This window comes from Bos indicus, chromosome 21, assembly GCF_029378745.1.
Source record: "Bos indicus isolate NIAB-ARS_2022 breed Sahiwal x Tharparkar chromosome 21, NIAB-ARS_B.indTharparkar_mat_pri_1.0, whole genome shotgun sequence".
Lineage (NCBI taxonomy): Eukaryota > Metazoa > Chordata > Mammalia > Artiodactyla > Bovidae > Bos > Bos indicus.
The window spans coordinates 22,808,167-22,825,830 of record NC_091780.1 but is presented as its reverse complement, the minus strand read 5'-3'; the positions used below and the strand labels follow the sequence as shown (position 1 = coordinate 22,825,830).

The 17,664-nt window shown below is 47.5% G+C and overlaps 1 protein-coding gene across 2 annotated transcripts in view; it reads right to left on the bottom strand.

Moving 5' to 3' along the window:
- Positions 1 to 17,664, bottom strand: part of SLC28A1 (solute carrier family 28 member 1) — a 73,709-nt gene that overhangs the window by 43,641 nt on the left and 12,404 nt on the right. The window contains exons 2-5 of one of the 2 annotated variants that reach the window (XM_019984044.2): positions 16,728 to 16,839; positions 15,229 to 15,317; positions 12,328 to 12,422; positions 6,932 to 7,115 (exon numbers count right to left, since the gene is read on the bottom strand). In XM_019984044.2, coding sequence (XP_019839603.1) covers positions 6,932 to 7,115; positions 12,328 to 12,422; positions 15,229 to 15,317; positions 16,728 to 16,823 — 464 coding nt within the window. In that variant the 5' untranslated portion in view covers positions 16,824 to 16,839. Of the gene's footprint in view, positions 1 to 6,931; positions 7,116 to 12,327; positions 12,423 to 15,228; positions 15,318 to 16,727; positions 17,660 to 17,664 lie in introns of those variants that run through there. The other variant, XM_070775177.1, reaches the window with a different exon arrangement.

Below are 17,664 nucleotides of genomic sequence, written 5' to 3'. Positions count from 1 at the left end.
GTGATAGAACCTGGGTCTCCCACATTACAGGTGGATTCTTTACCATCTGAGCCACCAGGGAAGCCCTGAATGTCCAGGAGGCAGCCTAACAATTTAAGAGCCCAGGTTCAGGGTCTAACCCTGACCCAGTCTTCAACTCCCTGGGTACCACTAATCACAGCTGAAGTTCACTGAGCTCCTACTATGTGCCAGGAACCATGCTGAGTGCTGAAAGACACTCTTATCCTCATCCTGCTGCTGCTGCTAAGTCACTTCAGTAGTGTTCGACTCTGTGTGACCCCATAGACGGCAGCCCATCAGGCTTCCCTGTCCCTGGGATTCTCCAGGCAAGAACACTGGAGTGGGTTGCCGTTTCCTTCTCCAATGCATGAAAGTGAAAAGTGAAAAGGAAGTCGCTTAGTTGTATCTGACTCTTTGTGATCCCATGGACTGCAGCCTACCAGGCTCCTCAGCCCATGGTATTTTCCAGGCAAGAGTACTTGGAGTGGGGTGCCATTGCCTTCTCTGTGTCCTCATCCTAGAGATGTAAAAATTAAATCGCCCATGGCCACCTGTCTAGAAAGCAGCAAAGCTGAGATTCAAGCCAGGCACTCCAGCAGCAAGTCTGTTCTCTTAACTAGTTCTATGCATAGTCACCAACCGGTAAGAGAAGGATCCAGGACCTGAACTCAGACGAGCTAACCCCAGAGTTCACTGTTTATTTCTGGTGTGTTTTCCAAACTCCTATTATGCCAGTTCCATTGGCGTAATTTCTGCCTTGTCTCTGAGCCACCTGTATGCCTCTTTACTTACTGCTATCCTTGAGGTTAACTGGTGTTATAAAAACTTAAATGCATGTTTGGAGGTTTATTTGGGGGGGGGGAGGTTTTTTCTTTTATTCTTACAGCTGTAGGTTTTAATTGTATGTTTCTTATTTTTAACATTTTTTAAAAAAAAACTTTTTACTTTATGTAGGAATATAGCTGGTTAACAATGTTATGACAGTTTCAGGTGCATAGCGGAGCGACTCAGCAATGTATACATATACATACACGCATCCATTCTCCCCCAGACTCTCCTCCCACCCAGGCTGACACGTAACATTAGCAGAATTCTCTGTGCTATACAGTAGTTATTTGTTGGTTATCCATTTTATTTTTTTAATATAAATTTATTTACTTTAATTGGAGGCTAATTACTTTACAATATTGTATTGGTGGTTATCCATTTTATTTTTTTTTATTTTTATTTTTATCCATTTTAAATATAGCAATGTATACATGTCCATCCCAAACTCCCTAACTATCTCTTCCCCCTGGCAATCCTAAGTTCATTCTCTAAGTCTGAAGGCCACAAAGACTTTTCTGCTATGTTTTCTTACAGTAGTTATATAGTTTCAGGCTTTACATTTAGGTTTATCATCTATTTTCAGTTAATTTTTTAATATAATGTGAGGCATGGATTGAGTTCCTTTTGTTTCTCTCTCCTCCTCCTCTTCCTTCTTCTCTTCTTTCTTCTACATATGGATATCCCATTGTTCTGGCAGAATTTGTTGAGCTGATTATTATTTCTTCACTGAATTGCCTTAGCACTCTTGTCAAAAAATCAACTGGTTTTATATATGTAGGTCTTTTTCTGTACTTTGTTCTGTTCATTGATCTATTTGTCTGTCTTGATGGCAACGACACATTGTCTTAATTACTGGATCTTTATAATAAGTCTTAAGGACAGTTAGTGAAATGCATCAGCTTTGTTCATCTTTTTCAAAATTGTCTAGGCTATTCTAGGCTCTTGGCATTTGCATATGAATTCTAGAATCATCTTATTATTTCTACCCCAAAAGTCTGCTAGAATTTTGATTGAGATACTATTAGAATCTATAGATTAACTTGAGGAGACTTGATATATTAATAATATTGATTCACTTAATCCATGAACTTGATACGTTGCTCCGTTTATTTAAGTTTTTTTATTACATATATCTCTCAGCACTGTTTCCTAGTTTTCCATGTACAGATTTGGAGGTCTTTTGTCAGATTTATCCTTAAGTATTTCATATGTTTTATGCTATTCTAAATGATATTAATGATTTTAATTTATGATTGTTTATTGTTAGTATATGGAAATACGATTGCATTTTGCATGTTAAGCTTGTACCCTTCAATCCTGCTAAACTCACTTAATGGTTATACTAGCTTTTTGTAGATAACATAGAATTTTCAAGCTTCCCAGGTGGTGCTAGTGGTAAAGAACCTGCCTGCCAATACCAGAAAAGAGATGAGGGTTCAATCCCTGGGTGGCAAAGATCCCCTGGAGGAGGGCATGGCAACCCACTCCAGGATTCTTGCCTGGAGAATCTCATGGACAGAGGAGCCTTGTGGGCTACAGTCCATGGGCTCGCAAAGAGTGAGACACAACTGAAGTGACTTAGCACATAAGTACATAGGATTTTCTGTGTAGATAATCTTGTCTGTGAAAAAAACCTTCTTTACTTCCTTTCTAATCTCCATGCCTTTTATTTCTTTTTCTTACCCAATTGCACAAGCTAGAAACTCCAGTACAATGTTCAAAAAAATTAGTGAGAATAGGGGTTTCCCTGGTGGTCCAGTGGCTAAGACTTCATGCTCCCACTGCAGGGGCCCAGGATTCAATCCCTGGTTGGGGAACTAAATCTCTCATACTGCAACTAAAGATTCCATGTGCCAAAACTAAGACCCAGCACAGCTAAATTTAAAAAAAAAAGAAAGAAAGAAAAGATGGTGAGAGTGAACATTCCTATATTGTTCTTGATTTCAGTGGATAAGTACTCAGTCTTTCACAATTAAGTATGAGATTAACCATAGATTTTTGGTAGGTGGTCTTTATCAGATTGAGGAAGTTCCCTTCTATTCCTAGTTGGCTCAGAATTGTTTTTCAGAAATGGATATTGAATTTTGTCAAATGCTTTCTCTTATCTATAGGCATTATCATATTGTTTTTCTTCTTATAGTCTGTTAATACAATGACATTGAACCCAACTTTGGACTCCTGGGATAAATCCTTCTTGTTAATGACATATTATCCCTTTGGGATAAATCCTTCTTGTTAGTGACATATTATCCTTTTGTGTATTATTGTATTTGGTTTTCTAAAATTTTTAAAATAATTTTTACATCTTTGCTCGTGAGGGTTATTGGTCTGCACCTTTAATGTGAGTATTGGTATGGGAAAGGGTTAGATCTACCATCTTGCTATTTACTTTCTATTTGTCCCATCTTTGTTCTTTGTTCCTCTTTTCCTATTGCTCTATCTTCTTTCAGATTAACTGTTTAAAAATTATTCTTTATCTCTTTTTTTACCTGTTAGCTATAATTCTTTGTTGTGTTATTTTAGTGGGAGCTTTAGCATTTATAGTATATATCTTTAGTTTATCACAATCTACTTTGAAGTGTTATTGTATCACTTTAAATGCAGTATAAAAATCTTACAGAAGTCTAATTTCATTTCTTTTCTCCTAGCCTTTGTGCTACGGTTGTTTGCTGCTGCTGCTGCTAAGTCGCTTCAGTCGTGTTCGACTCCATGCGACCCCACAGATGGCAGCCCACCAGGCTCCCCCGTCCCTGGGATTCTCCAGGCAAGAACACTGGAGTGGGTTGCCATTTCCTTCTCCAATGCATGAAAGTGAAAAAATAAAGTGAAGTCACTCAGTCGTGTCCAACTCCTAGCGACCCCATGGACTGCAGCCCACCAGGCCCCTCCGTCCATGGGATTTTCCAGGCAAGAGTACTGGAGTGGGGTGCCATTGCCTTCTCCGACAGTTGTTTACTTCTACATATAATATAAACTCCACCATACATTGTTCTATTCTTGCTTTATAAGTTGATTTTAGAGAGATTTAAATAGTAAGAAAAATAAGTCATTTTATCCACCTACATAGTTACCCTTCCAACACTCTTGATTCCCTCGTCTAGATCTAACTTTTCATCTGGCATCATTTTCCTTCTATTTGAAGACTGTCCTTTAACATTTCTTGTAGTGCATCTCTGGTTTTTAATGTCTGATTATTTCAGCTTTTGTATATCTGTCAAAGTCCTACTTCTCGTTTCTTGAAGGATATTTCACTGGTGAAGAATTCTGATTGACATACTTTTGTTTTCATTTCTGTTTTTTACAGTTTCACTGTTTTCTCATTTGTATTGTTTTTGAGAAGAAATCTGGCATCATCCATATCTTGTTCCTCTGAACATATGTTTTTTTTCCTCTAGCTGTTTTTAAGATTTTTCTCTTTATTGATGTTTTTAAGCAATTTGATTATGATGTGCTTTAGTGTGGTTTTCTTGTTTCTTGTGCTGTTGGTTTGTAGAGTTTCTTGATGCTTGGGTTTATAATTTTCATCAAATTTTGAATTTCTTATCCACTGTACCACCAGGGAAGTCTGGGTATATGTTTTAATTTCTCTCAGATATAACCTAGAAGTAGAATTGCTGGGTATGGCAACTCTATGGATAATATTTTGAGGAACTGACTAATTGTTTTCTATTGCAGTTGCATCATATCATATTATATTTCTATCAGGAGTATATGAGGGTTTCAAATTTCTCCACATCTTTGCCATCACTTGCTATAATCTGTCTTATTTCATTATAGCCATCCTAATAGATGGGAAATGGTATCTTGTGATTGCTTTTTTTTTTGGCTATGCTGTATGGCTTGTAGGATCTTAGTTCCCTGACCAGAGATTGAGCCCACAGCCATTACAAAAAAAGCGTCAGATCCTAACCACCAGGGAACTCCCTTATCTGCATGTTTTTTTTTAAAAGGAAACTTGATAACAATACCTCAAGTGGAAAACCAGTATCAGTGATTTGTCATAAACAGAAGATGACTATAAAAATAAATCCTCTTATAAATCTGTTTAATAAACAGAAGGCAAATGTAAAAACAAATCTATTTATAAAGAAAATGAAACATTTGTGTACAGGCTGCTTAAAGCATTTTGCTGTGGCATGTAGATCTTACTTTGGGAAACACCCTTGTGCTTCGCACCTGCCTGGCTTAGTCACTGGGTATCTTTGGGCATCAGTTTTCTTCATCAACAAAAAGAGTACCTCTTTTAAACCATAGAAACATTTTTTTCCCCAGCTAAAATGTTTTATGCAAGCCTGTTTATAAAATAGTTGCCTGGTGGAAATGGAAATTGGGAGGAGGGGTGTCTGATGTTCCCCTCTCCAATCTCCCTCACCTGCCCTCTGGCACCTCCAGTTTCCAGAGCTCTAAGGAACCCATTTTAAAAACCAGGGGATCCTGGTGAGACAGAGTGGGACCCTATGGCCCTTAATCCCCGACCCCCAGGTCCTTTGCCTGCCTTTTGTCTATGTAAAACTTTAGTCAAAGAATAATCAGAGAAATGAGAAATGCAGAAACAAAGGAAAACAGTCAAAGGAGACCAAATAACAATAATGTAGTCATTAAGCAGAGTCAAGGACCTTTAGCTCCTTCTCAAGGAGCTATTCTTCAGATAGTACTCTGAACCATCTCCTGTGAACTGTATCTTACAGATACTGAAACTACGCCCCCATCAGGTGGAAGAAGTTAACTACATGATGACGAGACTACGACAAGCTGCCACAGTTCCGAGAACTGGCCTCAGATGGAAGCAAACCGACCCTGGAACTGAATATTAACTATACCTAAAACAAGATGACGCTGGTCAGACCACCAATGACCAATTTGAAGATGACTGTCCAAGATGACTGTGCTGTTTCAGCATGTAGCCCCCTCCCTCGGCCTATAAAAGCTCTCACCCACTGCTTGTCACGGGGGGGAAGTCGGCCTTTGGACAGATGTCCCTGAACACCTTGTCCTGCCCTCAAGTTGCTGGCATTTGAAATAAAGCAAACTTTCCTTTCCACCAACCTGGCCTGTTTACCGGCTTTGGGGCAGCGAGCAGCCAGACCCCACACCTTTCGGTAACCCAAGGGCTTGCCCTCGTGGTCCAGTGACTAAAACTCCTTTCTCCCAATGCAAGGGCCCCAGGTTCAGTTCCTGATCAAGGAACTAGGGCCCACATGTCATAACTAAGACCGGGCACGGCCTACATAAATAAATACTTAAAACAAAACAAAGAACAAAAGGATCTCAAACTGTTGCTCAGGAAAGTGGCTGGCTGCATCAGAATCCAATTGTGGCTAACTAAAAATATTAACTAGTAGGACAAGAATTTGAAAAAGAACAGATACATATTGAAATGGTAAAGCATTTGCCTGCAATACAGGAGACCTGGGTTCGATCCCTAGGTTGGGAAGATCCCCTGGAGAAGGAAATGGCAGCCCACTCCAGTATTCTTGCCTGGCGGGCTACAGTCCATGGAGTTGCCAAGAGTCAGACACCACTGAGTGACTACCACTTTCACTTTCACTTATATAAAACTGAATCACTTTGCTGCACACTCGAAACTATCACAACATTGTTAATCAACTATACTCCAATATAATATAAAAAGTTGAAAAAAATATATGGACTTCTGGACTCCAATTCAGATTGCTGAATCAGACGCCAGGGGTGGTCTCCAGCAGCTGGATGTCTCACTAAGGCTCCGGGTGATCTGATCATAGCACTGATATGGGCCCTCCCAGCTTGAATGGGCTGGGATCTCTGAATTTAGGAAACTGTTGATTCCTGTCCTCAGGTGTGAGAGCCACCTACTGTAACTGGAGCAGAGAATCAGATGGGAAGTGGCAAAATACCACAAAGACACCACAAAGCTGCCTCTGAAGCTACCCAGCAAGACCTGCCCCAGGGCTCCCAAGAGGCAAGCAAAAGCAAGTGTGTGGGCTCCCCACAACCCAGGAGCCTCAGTTGGGACAAAGACGGAAGTCCTCTTCACCCAGCCCTGGCCGTGACACAGGAGCTGACTCAGAGGCCCTCCGCCCATGTGCCCGCCCACCCCCATACCCACCGGGGACTCACTTACCTCTTAAACCAGAGTTTCAGGCAGGGATGCCCTAGAGGTTTGACACACCTCAGCAGCTTTGGCCCCAGCAGCCTCTTGAGCAGGCTGTGGGCCAGGAAGACGAGGACCACACAGGTGAGGACGAACAGTGCCAGGGCCCTCTGGAAATTCAGGATGCAGGCAGCCAGCAGGAAGGCAGTGTATGCTGGGAGTAGGTGGAGGATGAAACAGAGAAGGGATTGTGGATAATGACACTGGCCTCTACGGGACCCTGCTGCCCTAGCCCCAGCTCCACCTACTCCAGCCAGAGCTCCCAGAGCCTTAGTTCCTTCTCTGGTAATGAGCACAATTGTTTCAGCTTAGAATGTGTGTGAAAAGGCTTTGCAGACTCTAAAGTGCTGACCAAATGTGAGGGAGGTGTTTAAGAAGGTAAGACAGCATGAGGCTTCCCAGGTGGCTCTGTGGTAAAGAATTCTACCTGCCAGTGCAGGAGATGCAGTAGACTTGGGTTTGATCCCTGGGTCAGGAAGATCCCCTGGAGTAGGAAATGGCAACCCACTCCAGTATTCTTGCTGGGATAATCACATGGACAGAGGATCCTGGTGGGCTAGGGTCACAAAGAGTTGGCCACGAGTGGGCGACAGCATGCGCACTCACACACACACGCAAGACAGTATGTATCTCCGAGAATCAGTGGAACGCCTACCATATTCTAGAGCCTTGGTAGGTTCTGAGGAGGACAGAGACAGCTAAGTCAGCTACTCCAGAAAGGCACTGAATTCTATGTGCCAGGATCCCGTTCTAAATATTAATCAATGATCATTTTTCTTCCTGGAATTTCCTTTTCCCCCTTTGCCCTTCTCCCCATTTGAGCAGCTAGGCCCATCTGTGCTCTACTTCAAGAAAGGAATATGATAGTGGAGAGCAGAGGAGAAATATCTTCCCCTGGCTTATGGATTTCAAGAGCCAGGGCCCTTGAGGGGAAAGAGGTGGGATGGAATTGGGAGACTGGGGTTGACACATATGCAGTACTGATAATGTGTATAAAATAGACAACCAGTGGGAACATACTGTATGGCACAGGAAACGCTACTGAATGCACTGGTGACCTGAATGAGAGGGAAATTCAAAGGGGAGGGAATATAGGTACAGTTTTGGATGATGCATTTTGCTATGCAGTAGAAGCATAGTGGGGCTTCCCCGGTGGCTCAGCAGTAAGTAATCTGCTTGCAATGCAGGAGCTGTAGGAGATGTGGGTTTGATCCCTGGGTCAAAGGGCATGGCAACCCACTCCAGTATTCTTGCCTGGGGAACCCCATGGACAGAGGAGCCTGGCAGGCTACACAGTCCGTAGCATCACAAAGAATTGGACACAACTGAAGCAACATAGCACTCATGCACAAGAAGCGTAGCAACATTGTGAAGCATCTATATTGTAATCAAAATTAATTAATAAGAAAATAATAAAGTTAACTTAAATATGAAAAAAAATTAATTAATAAAAATAAAATAAAGACCTAGTGATTAAAAAAACAGAATCAGGGCCCTTGAAGAACGGAAAAGACTAATAGGCTTTCCAGCAGATAAAAAATTTTGAGTGTCATCCCTACATACTCTGTTGCCAGACTAGTTAGAGGATATCTCTGGGTCCCAGAGAAATGGGCTCTGAGCCTGGGGAGGTAGCAAAGGCCTGGGTGTGTGTGTGGCATTGCGAGTAAAAGAGCCCTGCCCCAGGGAGGCAGCAACATTTCACAGAGAAGAATGCCATGGGGGTGTGGATGAGCAGAGCCAGAGAAGGCTTCTGAGGGTATGCACACCTCAGCAGGCATGGAAGCGGGCACAGAAGTCATCTCTATGAGAGGCTCAGAGAGGAAGGCCCACTTCCTGGGAGGGTCTCCATGGCTACCTGCAGCGGCAGAGAACGGAGGACCAGTTGGGGAAATGGACAGGCTAGTGGATACTTGAAAATTGATAGTAGATAAGCACCCCCAGATGGCCCTGTGGTAAAGAATCTGCCTGCCAATGCAGGAGACGCAGGAGACATGGGTTCGATCCCTGGGTCAGGAAGATCCCCTGGAGGAGGAAATGGCAACCCACTCCAGCATTCTTGCCTGGAGAATCCCATGGACAGAGGAGCCTGGCAGGCTGCGGTCCATGGAGTTGCAAAGAGTTGGACACAACTGAGCAACTCAGCACACACCCAAGTACCCAATGGGGACTCCTGCGGAAAGGGATAAAGGATGTTTCAAACTGACAGATAATTCAGTTCCTCCCCTCACTTGGAACAAGGAAATTGAAATAGAAAACAAGTTGAGTTATGGAAAATGAAGTTACCTTTCTCTCACACAGAAAGACAGGGACACCTGTATGGGTGTCAGTTAGAAGCACACAGGTGAGGCTCTGCAGGGCAGGGGAGGGAGGCAGGCGCAGGGTTGTGGGAGGTCAGAGGAGGGGGAGCTGGCGGGAGAGAGGCGCCAAGCTAGGCACTCTATGCCACTGCCAGGATTACTCCTCACAACCAAGCCCCGGGTCGGTACTATGTGGTCCCTGTCCAGAGATGAGAAGCAAACTGATTCACGCATGGAGGAAATCAGGCTGGGATACCAATCCAGGTCTGTCTGTGGCCAGCAGGGACTGGCACAGCATGTAGGAGATGGGGCTGTGTAGACAGGTCCTCCAGGCAGGACAGGGCAGAAAAGTGTCTTAAGAAGTATTTTCATCCTTCTAAGATCCCTGTAATCTCTGGTGATAGGACTTTGTTCCTTTTGGGTGCCCCTACACACTCTTAGCCCATGTGGTCCCACAGAGCCTGACCTTCTTGATGGGAGGAGGACCCAGGGAGGAGCACATGACCTGAGGTATGCCCATCATAGACCTACAGAAATACGGGCAACAGGCACACTCTTCTGAGACCCGGGACACCGAAGCCCTCCATGTCAGTCAGCCGCCAGTGTTATCTTGGCATCTGTGGAGAAAGCCCACCTGAGGCGAGGAGGCCACTGCTTGGAACCAAAGCAAGTGCTGAGAACATGAGCTTGTACCGTGCCTGCTTCAGAAAGTCCGTGATGAGCCTTATCATAGAAGACATGATACAATAAAGACAGCAGAGAGCTGGAGGAAACCAAAATCACCCAAACACGGAGAAAGGAAGGGAGCTCCTTCCTGACAGCCAAGACAGAAGGGGAAGTAGGACGGGGAGGGTCATTTCCACGACCTGTTAGATGGAATTCAGCCATTTCTTTGAGAAGCAAATCCGAGTCTGAGTGAAGGTGGACACAAGGGCAACCAGAAAGCCCTGCTCAGCTTCTGCCACAGGAAGCCTTCACCGCATCCGACACCCATAGGAGGAAGCTGCCAGGGCCACGAACCAGCCCCATCTCAGCAGGGGCCCCACTTTGATTTAATTACAAAGACTGGGGCCACTGCTGTCATGTGTCCCTGTCCTCTCCCCTATGGAGCCCCCACGAAGGTCTGGGCAACCACACCACCTCCCCCTTTTATTTTCCATCTTCCATGCTGAGGCAAGCCTGCAGCTGTGAAGACGTGCCCTTGCCTGGGCCCCGAAACCTGCTTCCCTGTGCCCAGGGAACCTTGCTCCACTGGTCACCTCTGCCACCTCGCTTCTGCCCTTCTTCCCCCAAACTCCCTGCCTCAGTTCAGAAAGCAGGTCAAAGTGTCTCCCTTCACAAACACACCCTCTTCCTTGAAACCGCCAACCCTTCTGTTAATATTCCTGTCCAGGATTTCCCTGGTGGCACAGTGGACAAGAATCTGCCTGCCAATGATCTGGGAATATTCCACATGCCGCGGAGCAACTAATCCTGTGCATGGAAACTACAGAACCTTCGCTCTAGGGCAGCTGAGCCAGAACTAATGAGCCCTTGGGCCACAACTACTGAAGCCCACACACCTCAAGCCTGTGCTTCACAAGAAGAGAAGGCACCACAATGAGAAGCTCCCGCACAGCAATGAAGAGTAGCCCCCACTCACTGCAACTAGAAAAAGCCTATGCGCAGCAATGAAAATCTATCACAGCCAAAAACGAATAAATAAATATATGCGTATTCCCACCCAGTTCTCATAAAAAAATTTCTCAGAAGAGCTGTGTAGACTTACTGTCTACATTGCCTCTCCTCCTGTTCTCCAATCCAGCTACTGCACCTCCGCCCTAAGTCACCATGATCTCCTTGTCCCTAAAGTCCACAGGCACTGCTCCGTCCTTGTCCTACTGGTCTCCTCACTGCAGAGGTGCTGGCCATCTTTCCCTCCCTCTAGCAACCCTCTGCTCCTGGTCCCGTGCTTGCTGCCCCCACCTGCACGCCTTCTCAGGCTGTCTCAGGGCCCCTCGTCCTCTCTACCTCCTTCTGTGTGACCAGTCTCCACGTTTCCATCCATGAGCCACCTCTCAATGCATTCTCCAAGCACCGCTGGGAAGCCTCTTCTCCTCCTGGAGGGCCTGGCAGCAGTTCCTTCCACACATTGTCCAAAACAACTTGCCATTGCCCTTCCAGCAGAGACCCCCTCCTCCCCCTGTGGTCCCTGGCTCTGGTGAGCAGCATCGCCCACCCCGTGGCCCAAGCAGAACTCCTGGATTCCAGGACCCCCTTCGTCCCGCACGGAGATCAGATCCCAGGTCTGACTGGTGTGGCTTCCTGAGGATTTCTCAGATCCACCCCCTCCATCCTCCACCCCTTCATCTTCTCCCATGTGTATAGTGGCTCTCAGTTGTCTCCTTTCCCCTTCTTTCTTGCCTGCCTCCTCTGGGTTTCCACAATGTGAATCCAAGCTTGCCACTTCCCTGTTTAAATCCTTCGATGGCTCCCTCTGGCCTTGGGAGTAAAATCCAAGTCTCTCCAACCCCCCTTCCCAGTACCTGGCCCCTTCTCATCTCTCCAGCCTCCTCCTCTGACACTCCTGGTCTAGAACTTTATCCTCCAGCCACTAGACTCTTTATCAGCTGCCTGCCCACATGCTGCAGGTTTCCACCTTTGCTCATGTGTCCCTCTATCTCCTCACTCCTCTTCCTTCCCGTTTTACCTGGCTAATTGCTGTTCACTCTGTGAGACCAGAATGTTACCTCCTCCTGGAAGACCCCCCAACCACCCCCACGATCCTTCCCTGGTGCTCCCAGATGGCCCTCTGAATTATGTGAAAATATATGTTCCCCACTCCCTAACTGATCAGAGAGTTACCTTGAGAATAAGATTTGGTCTGGCTTAATTCCTATATCCCAGCTTCTGGAACAAAAGCTGGCCCTGAGTCGGTGCTCAAAACCTTTGTCAAGTTGTTGGGTAGGTGAATGACCCTGCCCTGAGACATGGATAGCTGGGTTGGAGGTGGCTGAAACCTGGGTGGTGGGGGCAGGGGGCTAGGCAGCAGTGACTGTCTCCTTGGAAGGGGCTGGGCCCAGAGCTCACCAGTACAGAGCAGGCCTATGCAGATCCATCGGAACAGCTGTGCGTGTTCCCTGCAGAAGTGTCTCACTCTCAGGGCTGGTTGCAGCCTCCTTCTCCTGCGGAGAAGACCAAAAGGGTCTAAGAGAGGCTCCCCTACCAGAATCCTCAACACTTCCAGGCAGAAGCCACTCAGCTTCATCCCCAGTAAAATGGCAACACTGGCTTTGACATCCCACAGGGCCAAAGGTCAACCCCAGCCCACAGGGAACTTAGAATGACTTCACTGCAGCCATGAAATTGAAAGACGTTTGCTCCTTGGAAGAAAAGCTATGACAAACCTGCTGCCAAGTCACTTCAGTCGTGTCCGACTCTGTGCGACTCCATAGACGGCAGCCCACCAGGCTCCCCCGTCCCTGGGATTCTCCAGGCAAGAATACTGGAGTGGGTTGCCATTTCCTTCTCCAATGCATGAAAGTGAAAAGTGAAAGTGAAGTCGCTCAGTCGTCCCCGACTCTTAGCCAGCAACACCAAGGACTGCAGCCTATCAGGCTCCTCTGTCCATGGGATTTTCCAGGCAAAAGTACTGGAGTGGGGTGCCATTGCCTTCTCCGATGACAAACCTAGATAGTGTATTAAAAAGCAGAAACATCACTTTGTCGAGAAAGGTCCATATAGCCAAAGCTATGGTTTTTTCCAGTAGTCATGTATGGATGTGAGAATTGGACCATAATGAAGGTTGAGCACTGCAGAATTGATGCTTTCGAATTGTGGTGCTGGAAAAAACTCTTGAGAGTCACTTAGACTGCAAGGAGATCAAACCAGTCAATCCTAAAGGAAATCAATCCTCAATATTCATTGGAAGGACTGATGCTGAAGCTGAAGCTCCATTACTTTGGCCACCTGATTCGAAGAGTGACTCATTGGAAAAGACCCTTATGCTGGGAAAGATTGAAGGCAGGAGGAGAAGGGGACGACAGGATGAGATGGCTGGATGGCATCACCGACGCAATGGACATGAGTTTGAACAAACTCTGGGAGATGGTGAAGGACAGGGAAGCCTGGCATGCTGCAGTCCGTGGGGTTGCAAAGAGTCGGTCATGACTCAGCCCTTCCCTGCTTCTGGCCTCTGTCTGTCCGTACCAGCTGTTCCTCGGCCTGGAGCAGCACCACTAACTACCACAGCGATGCTCCAGGCTCCAGGGCTTGGGAAAGAATGAACTGAGACAATAAGGAAGAACCTCACCCATGTATAGAAACGCACCAACCACGATGGCTGCCTCGCCTGCCCTGTCCCATTTCCACCTGTCTGAGGAGCAAGGAGGAGCCTTCAGAGGCACCCAGCTCTGCACTTACTGTGCCTGTGGAAACTTATCCTCTGAGTAACAGCTCCTCCCAGAAAAAGGGAGGTATCAACAGCCCACTCGAAGCCATTTGGCACCCCCACTGCCTTCTGCACCTGGAGCAAATGCCAGTTCTTCTCTGGTCACTTGGTCACTTTACTGTCCCCAAAGGAAAGACTGAATAGGTCCCTGGGGACCTGAATAGCCTCTGAGGTCCCCCAGCTTGAGCATATAGGAGATGCTCACTCACACTCATTCAGTCACCACTTTTTAAAGGAAACTCTCCTCTCTCTGTCCCCACCTCTCACCTCCTATTGCTATTCAGTTACTTAGTCATGTTCACCTCTTTGCAACCCCGTGGACTGCAACACACCAGGCTTCCCTGTCCTTCACTATCTCCCCACCTCCTAAGTGAGGCATTTTTCTTCAGTCTCACCCCAAGGCAGACAGACAGACTCTGCCCCAGTTCCATGCTTGAAAACTGCAGGGCTCTATGGGACTCCTGGGTTCAGAAACCTTCCAGCATCCATGACCTTCCTTGAGTCCCAAAAGGCAGATTCAAGCAGTTGCTACTCAGGGAAGGAAGTGGAGGCAGAGACAAGGGAGGAGCAGGCAAGAAACAATAATGCAGCCTTGGGTTAGGTCCTGGTTCAGCCTCAAGGAACACATGTAAGGATATTTTTGAGCTTTTTACCTAACTAAAACCCAACAAATGAAAAATGTCAGCATTCTTCATTCCAGAAAAGACGACCTGATGCCAGATTAAAGAAACCACAGAAGTTCATCAAGAGGTCACCTGAGACTCCATTAAAGGAGTCTCAGCCCCGCACCCACCCTAATCTTGTCAGCATCCAACCCTTGGACCATTGCTATAAAACTCCTCACCAAATCTACCTGGGTGGGGACATAGTTTTGAGGGCACGAGCCTGCTGTGTCCCCCTTTGGCTGGCAAAGCAACCAAGCTACTCTTTTCTGCTTCACTCAAAACGCTGTCTCTGAGATTCGATGTGGAACCAGTGCACAGAGGCCGTGTCTTTGGCATCATGTTCTCATCAGCTCAGGATCTGGCCAGTGAGGACCTTGCAGTAGGCCTGGGTGTCAGCAGGCCGAGCCCTAGGCTCCATTTACTGCCTGTGTGACCTGGGCCTGTTCCTCTCCCTCCCTAGGCTTCAGCCTCCCCATGTGAAACAAGGGGCCTGGGCCATTCTAGGGGGTTTCAAACTAGGCCTCAGGATTCCCTGAGGTGCCCCTGAGTCGGATGGGGTAGAAGGCAGCTGGGGAGTTGACAGGGGGCCAGGTTGGTTCAGGGCCCCCATCCAACTTCAACCAGAGCAGCCCCCCAGTATAAACTGAGGTTCCCAATGGGAACCTGCTTCAAAGCAGGTTGGGAAACTCTGGCCTGGCTCACCTCTGAGGCAGAGGCCAGCAGAACTCACTTGTTTCTAAAACACTTTTACTCCTTCCTTCAACAAAGGTTCAGGGAGCCCCCCTCCCCATCAGGGGGCCAGATTCCCCACCTCTGCTCCCCACAGGGGCCTCCTCCCCAAGCAGCCAGCCCATGTCCCGCCCGGAGACCACCTACCATCCCGAGAAGGGCTCCGGGCCAGCCTTGCTCCAGCTGTCCCCAACTTCCGAAGGGCTTGAGTTGCCGGCAGGGTCTCGGCCTTCCTCCTAAAGCCACCAGAGAAGGAGCAGAGTGTGCCTCCCGCCTCAAGGGAGAACTATAGCGGAAAGCCTGGAGTGCGGAGAGACCCAGGCTGCCACCAGCGTGCCCACGGGCACCTCAGGAGTGTGCTGGGGTGGGGGCCAGGCACAGGGAACAACCAGAGGGAACGTAAGTAAATTCCAAAGAGTGTGCCCCGAGTACCTACTGAGTCCCGTGCTCTGTGCAAGGCTCATTCTGCCCTCAGGGAGCTCAGGGTCTGTGTTGGAGGGTGGGGAATGGGGGGAGAGAAGAAGCCAGTTCTGACCCTATGATGGAATTATTTCTTTGACTCGCTTTCCATTGCTTTTTTTATTATAATCATATACAATGGCCCGCCTCAGGGGACCCTGCCCCTCTGCTTGACTGGTAAACTGAAGTGCCTTTGTTCAGGACCCTGTTCACCTGGAGATGGCAGGAAGGAAGAAATTAACACACCCCTGCCTGAGGCTTGCCATTCTAGGAAATGTTTGCAAGATTAATGGCTTTTTTCTTGGCTTCCTCACCTCCTCACATCTCTGACCTATAAAAGAACCTGGCATCCAGACCCCGAGAAGATGGTTGTTTTGAGGTGCTAGCCCACCATTTTCTCAGCTCCCTGAATAAAGTCTTTCCCGTGCCTCAACCCTTTGTCTCTCGGATTCATTGGCCTATGTGCGGCAAGCAGAGCAAGCTTGGACTTGGTAACAGAAGGTAGGCTCAGGTGATAAAGAATTTCCCTGCAATGCAAGAGACCAGGGTTCGATCCCTGGGTCGGGAAGATCCCCTGGAGAAGGGAATGGCCCCTGGAGAAGGGAATGGCTACCCACTCCACTATTCTTGCCTGGCGGATTCTATGGATAGAAGAACCTGGCTGGCTACAGTCCATGGGGTCACAGAGTCAGACAAGAGTGAGTGATTAACATTTTCACTTTCAACAGGAGGTTGGGAAGGAAGAGGGTGTCACGCTAGGCTCCAAAGTACTAGGCGGTGGACCTCAACCTGGCCATTCCAGAGCCAGAACAAGATTGCTGGCTTCTCAGAGGCTGGGGCTTCCCCAGAGATTCCCCCACGCCCTCTTCATGAGGCTTCTCTTCATGTTTTAGATCACAGCTCAAATGTCACTTCCTGGTGGAGCCATTCCCTGACCTTTCCGACAAGGACAGGCGGCACTGGCTCATGGTGGGTGTGCAGGGGTGTTTCCTGAGAGATGATGGAGACTGCTCTGTGCAGAGGGTGGGGAGGGGAGGTCAAAACCCTGGGGGGGTTGGGGAGGGGCAGTTCCCAAGTGTTGAAGCAAAGAGCTGAGGAGGAGATAGGGGTGGGAGGAAGATGATGAACAAAGGACCCTCGCACCAAGTGGGGGTGGGGAGCAAACCAGGATGGGGGAGGGGACAGACCAGACTTTCCAACAGGTCAGCCCCTCTGTTGTCCAAACCATTGGCCACTGAGGTGAGAGAGATGGACTCTCTTCCTCTTGGTGTGTTGTCCTCCATGTGCCAGACCTTGCAGCTGAAAGACAAAGTCAGGGCCCAGAGCTGAAAGGAGAGGCCAGGCAGGACCTGGCACAGCCTGTCCCATCCCAGAGCTCAGCCCTCATTATGTCAGGGTTCCCAGGGACAGAGGAAGGGCCCCTTCCTGCTCTCCTGAACCTGTGAGGGGCAACTCCTTGTGAGTCTGGGAAGTCAGGCAGAAACTGGGCAAGTTCCACCCACTTCACAGAGAAGGAAAGGGAGGAATTCTGTATAGCGTGTGTATGTGTCTGATACAGAGGCAATTTTTCTGAAGACGGGCCCTAGCTTTCATCACTCCCTACAACAGGTTAAAACCATTGCTATCAAGTGATATTTTCATTGCTATTATGTGATATTTTCATTGTATCATGTGCTCCCATCTCTGAAAGACAGAAATATCCTGAAGACATCATTCTAGTCTCTGAATCCAACTGTATCTGAAATCAGTGCTCCCCCCTGGACTTTTCAATTACAAGAGCCAATATAATCCTTTTTTCTTTCTTTCCTTTTTTTTAGGGGATGCTGAAGTTCAGTTTGTAGGCCTAAACTCATCTATAAATAAGAGCCTTAACTAACACCGTATCTCTCTCCACTCCTGCCCCCTCTCTTTTTCTCCCTTTTGGGTCGTACCCTACCCTGTCCAAACACCAGCCTGACTAATCTCACATACCCGGCGGCAAGCACACAGGGCCACACACAGGTGCGCACAGGAGCCCCAGGGACATGTAGGGAAGTACACACACAGGCAGAGCCTGGGAAAGCCCAGCCACCCATGCACACACGCAAACACAGACACACAGCTGCACAGAGCAGGGCAAGCTCT